At 45.3% G+C, this 4,698-nt stretch overlaps 1 protein-coding gene across 1 annotated transcript; it reads left to right on the forward strand.

Annotated features, from left to right (window-relative positions):
- The first annotated feature begins 3,332 nt into the window (after positions 1-3,332).
- Positions 3,333-4,468, forward strand: CUNH16orf91 (chromosome unknown C16orf91 homolog). Its single transcript, XM_023711734.1, has 2 exons — positions 3,333-3,427; positions 3,535-4,468. Exons 1-2 carry the CDS (start codon positions 3,396-3,398, stop codon positions 3,899-3,901), a joined length of 399 nt encoding a protein of 132 aa, XP_023567502.1. The 5' UTR covers positions 3,333-3,395; the 3' UTR covers positions 3,902-4,468.
- The last annotated feature ends 230 nt before the right edge of the window (positions 4,469-4,698 follow it).

Genomic DNA, 4,698 nt, shown 5'->3' on the forward strand with positions numbered 1-4,698 from the left:
GAAACAACAGTAGGGTGTGACAAACTGGCTGGCAAGTAAGTGTTACCTGTCAATCAGTGAGGTTCAGGATTTAGGCAGAAAAATAATTCTGCCAGGGAGATAGCTCAGTAGCATAAGTACCTGCCTGGCAAGAGCAACATCCTGAGATTGGTACCAAACAATTAAAGTATTTATTTATTTATTTGATTTTTCAAGACAGGGTCTCCCTATGCAGTTCAGGCTGGTTTTGAGCTCACTTTGTAGCCTCACCTGGGATTACAGGTGTGTGTCACCACTCCTGGATTAATTTTTTTTTTGGAACCAGGGATTGAACTCAGTTCCTTGTGCTTGCCAGGCAAGCGCTTATTCTACTGAACCATCTCCCCGGCCCCCTGGCTTAAAAATTAAAAATAGTTCTAAGACCTGAACCTGTGATTATAAAATTTGGTCTTCAATTATTCTTTCCAGAAATCAAGCAGGTTTCTGATGGGATGGCTTCAATCTGAAGGCAGCCTGAGGGGCAGGGGACATACAAAAGAAGTGACCTTTAAGCTCTGGGCCACCACATTCTCACTTCCCCAGTGGCGTACTCTCACCCTGTGGAGTATACTTCTTTTCCTATCTTTAATACCTTTAATCAATGCAAAACCTCCCTACAGTACTTTTTGTGGTTGTCTTGCTTGACCCACCAATTCTTTATTCAGGATTACTAGGACTTGAAAGCACCTCTAAGAGTCCATTATAGCCCAGAACTCTAGTAATAGTGGCATTTTTACTTTTTGTATTTGGTCTAAAGTACTGTCTGTGGCGGAACCGCCATCTTCCAGTAATTTGCCAAAATGACTAACACAAAGGGCAAGAGGAGGGGAACCCGGTATATGTTTTCCAGGCCTTTTAGAAAACATGGGGTTGTTCCTTTGGCTACATACATGCGAATCTACAAAAAGGGTGATATTGTAGACATCAAGGGAATGGGTACTGTGCAAAAAGGAATGCCTCACAAATGTTACCATGGCAAAACGGGAAGAGTCTACAACGTTACCCAGCATGCTGTTGGCATTGTTGTAAACAAGCAAGTTAAGGGCAAGATACTTGCCAAGAGGATTAATGTGCGTATCGAGCATATTAAACACTCAGAAAGTCGTGATAGCTTCCTGAAACGTGTCAAGGAAAATGATCAGAAAAAGAAGGAAGCCAAAGAGAAAGGTACCTGGGTTCAGCTGAAACGCCAGCCTGCCCCTCCCAGAGAAGCACACTTTGTGAGGACCAATGGAAAGGAACCCGAGTTGTTGGAACCCATTCCCTATGAATTCATGGCATAAACTGGGGACGTTGCTCTGCCATTCAGCACCTAATTGGCAGCTTAAGTGTTCTAGGTCCTATGTAAAATTAAAATCATCCTGTGTTGTAAGGGTGGTTTTCTTAGTTGAACAGGTATGTGGTGCCTTCTTACCTCAGAAATATTTGCAGCAGATTTTCACTGTACCCAGTAATTGTGTCTAGCCTTTACTCTTCAGTATTTTCTTGCTGAAAGATACTGCTGAGGTATTGCGCAGGTGTATACCCAAAAATTCAAATATTTATAAAGTATTTATATTGGCTTGAAGATCCTGTAAATCATCATGGGGAAAAGATGTATCAAAATAAATGGAAGTCACTTCAGAAACAAACTTAAGTCCATTTCAGTTAAATAAATTGTTTAAAACAAAAAAAAAAAAAAAAAAAAAAAAGTACTGTCTGTGGTAAGCCCAGTTGTGTTTGGTTTGTATGACAGGATGAACTATAGTTTTTTCTGTACCAAGAATCAAACTCATGACCTTGCACTTGCCAAGCAGGTGCTGTGGCATGCCACTGAGCTCTATCCCCAGCCCTGAACTATAGTTTTTATGTGACATAAGTACACATCAGTGCCACGTGAGATGGCATTCAAAGGACAAGCTTGTAAAAGAATTAATCAAGGAGTATAGAAAAGAGGAAAGTTCTGATCTGTGTAGTGAGACCCTGTATTAAATACATTTAAAAAAAGAAAGAAAGAAAAGAGGAAAGTTTATCTAGATCAAGATATGCTACCCAAAGACACAGGACAGTTTCAGTTTTTCCAGATATAAAGTGTATAAAGGACAGCCTGGGGTTTTCATGAGGGTTTGAGGATATTTTAAAAAAGAAGTCTAGGTAGCAAATGTGATTATCTAAAGCATGCCTTTCCCAGATCATTTAGCACCTTACCGATCTTCAGGGAGCACCTGTAGCAGGTACAGTACTGAATTGTTCACCGTTGCAATTTTGACAAGACAGTTTCTTCAGGCCTTTTGTTTTAGGAAGGTGATAAAGAGCTCTATACCTGTTTTGTTTTGAGACAGAGTCTCACTGTGTAGTTCAAGATAGCCTTGAACTTACGGTGATCCTTGTGCATCAGTTTCCCAAGTGCTAGGATTACAAGGCGCACCACCTCATCCTGTTATACCTATCCTTTAAAGAAGATGGATCGGGACTCTGGAAGGAAGGAATGGGCCCTATATCAAAAGATCGGTTGCTGTTTTATGATTGCATACTAAGAGTATGATGCCTTTAACTGGAATTCCTTTGTTAGGAATTTTAACTGGAGTTCAGCCATTAAGGGTTTTAATCGATTTCACTGCGTATAGGTGGCTACTACAATAAGACCATATTGAGTACGGCTGATTCTAAAAATGAAATGGTACCAAATCACAGCTCCCATTCAGAACACAGTCGCCAGGCACCCGAACCTCTGTGGTGCATCTCCCAGAGGCTGTCATATATCTGGACAGACCAAGCAGTCTGTGGACGGTACCTGCCTATCCACCCCAAGAGTATAGGCTTTTGAGCACCAGAGACAGCGCAAGTGGATGCCAAGTCTTCTCAGCATGCAGCGGCCTCAGCCCAGAAAGGACAGTTTCAAAGCTTGCCGAAACATGGCCCGGCCTTCGGGCAACTGGCATTATGGGCTGGGCAGGAAGCCACGTGCAGAGACCCGGCCCCAGTCAAGTGCAAAAATCACGCTTCTTGGAGATCCAGACGACGTCCCACAGAGGTTGATGGTACTGGGAAGAGGACACAGAAGAGCATCCATTCCCAAGGCCACGGGAAGGCGGGCATGAGGCGCTCACCCCGTAGGCCCATAGGCTATTGTGGGCCGCTCTGGGCCAACCTCGTCTGATAACGCAGCGATTGTTTCTCTAGGGTGGGATATAGAAGACCACATTTCCCGGCATGCTCTGATGGGGCTAGGGCAGGCCCTGCGACGGAAGCGCGTTTAGAAGTCTTACGTAATTTCCTATGCGCTACTAGACTCACGTTTTGTAGTCGTGAGTAGAGGCTGGTATGGCGTCTAACTTCCGGTTCTGTGCGACGGAAGTGACGCGCTGCTGCACGCCGAGCTCCGAGCTGAGGGCAAGATGATCTTAGTTTTGTGTCCTCGGTCGGCCCGGTGAGCCAAACGAGCTCTAGGAAGGTTGAGGGTGGGAGGCATCGGGCGGAAAAAAGCGGGTGGGAGAGAGCGGGCGGGAGGAGCGCTCACTACCTTCCCTTTTCTAGGGCTGCTCGTGCGTTGAGGCTTGTGGGCTGGGCTTCGCGAAGCCTACATCTACCGCCTAGTGGCCCGGCTCGGGGCCAGCCTCCGGTTGAGGAGGAGGAAGACCACGACCGCCCCATTCAGTTTTCCTCCAGCAAAGCCAACCCTTCTCGCTGGTCGGTTCAACATTCTCTTGGAAAGGGGGAACAGCGGCCCTGGTGGAAAGTGCTGCCCCTCAGCTTCTCTCTTATGGCAGTGGTCATCTGGTGCTACCTCCGAGAGGAAAGCCAAGTAGACGAGTGGTTGAGACAAGTTTTGGGAGAAGTACCGGAGCCCAGTGATCGTCCTGAGGAACCTGAAACTCCTGCTGCTTTGGGGGCGAGAACTTAACAGGGGGTCTGCTGGGGCTAGCAGGAAGGCAACACCAGTCGCCCGTCAAGATTATTTGACGTTACGTTTGATGCTTTGTGCCCTGGTTATGTTCATGTCTTCCGTCCGAAAAGACTCAGTTGATGCTCTTGGCACTGACGTACGTGAAAGCAGAGCAGAAAATTAGCAGCTGGTAATTTGCTCCTTGCCCGACATCAGTGTCCCAACAGTACAGTTTTCAAAGCCATAGAATAGGCTTTGTCTGCACCGGATGTTGTTGAATTTGTGATGTCTTTGTACAGCCTAATCATGTTTCCAAGGCAGTTCTGGCAACATTTGTAATCCAATGTTAATTTACCTTATTGCTTTTTTTTTTTTTTTTTGGTATTGGGAATCGAACTCAGGACCTTGTACTTGCCAGTCAGGCGCTGTACCCCTGAGCTACATTCCTGGACCCAAGCATTTGTTTTCCAAGATAGTAACTGACAAAGGCTTTAAACTTTATAATGTACCGTGTTGACTATAAATAACAGTTGATGTTACTTTTGCATAGTAACTGGAAATATATTTTGGTGAGGTCGAAGGTGATTTTTTTCTTTTGCATTTTGTAAAAAAATTATTTTAGTAGGACAGCAACCTCAGCTTCTCAGTTTTCTTGTCTGTCCCTCTTTCTAAATGGGAATTTAAGAGACCTAAATGTAAACTGGGTGGAGAACAGCACATGCCTGTAATCCCAGCACTTGGGAGGCTGAGGCAGGAGGATTGTTGCAAGTTCCAAACCGGCCTGGGGTACAGAGCGAGCTGAAGGCCACCCTGAA

This window comes from Octodon degus, unplaced genomic scaffold, assembly GCF_000260255.1.
Source record: "Octodon degus isolate 3935 unplaced genomic scaffold, OctDeg1.0 scaffold00021, whole genome shotgun sequence".
Lineage (NCBI taxonomy): Eukaryota > Metazoa > Chordata > Mammalia > Rodentia > Octodontidae > Octodon > Octodon degus.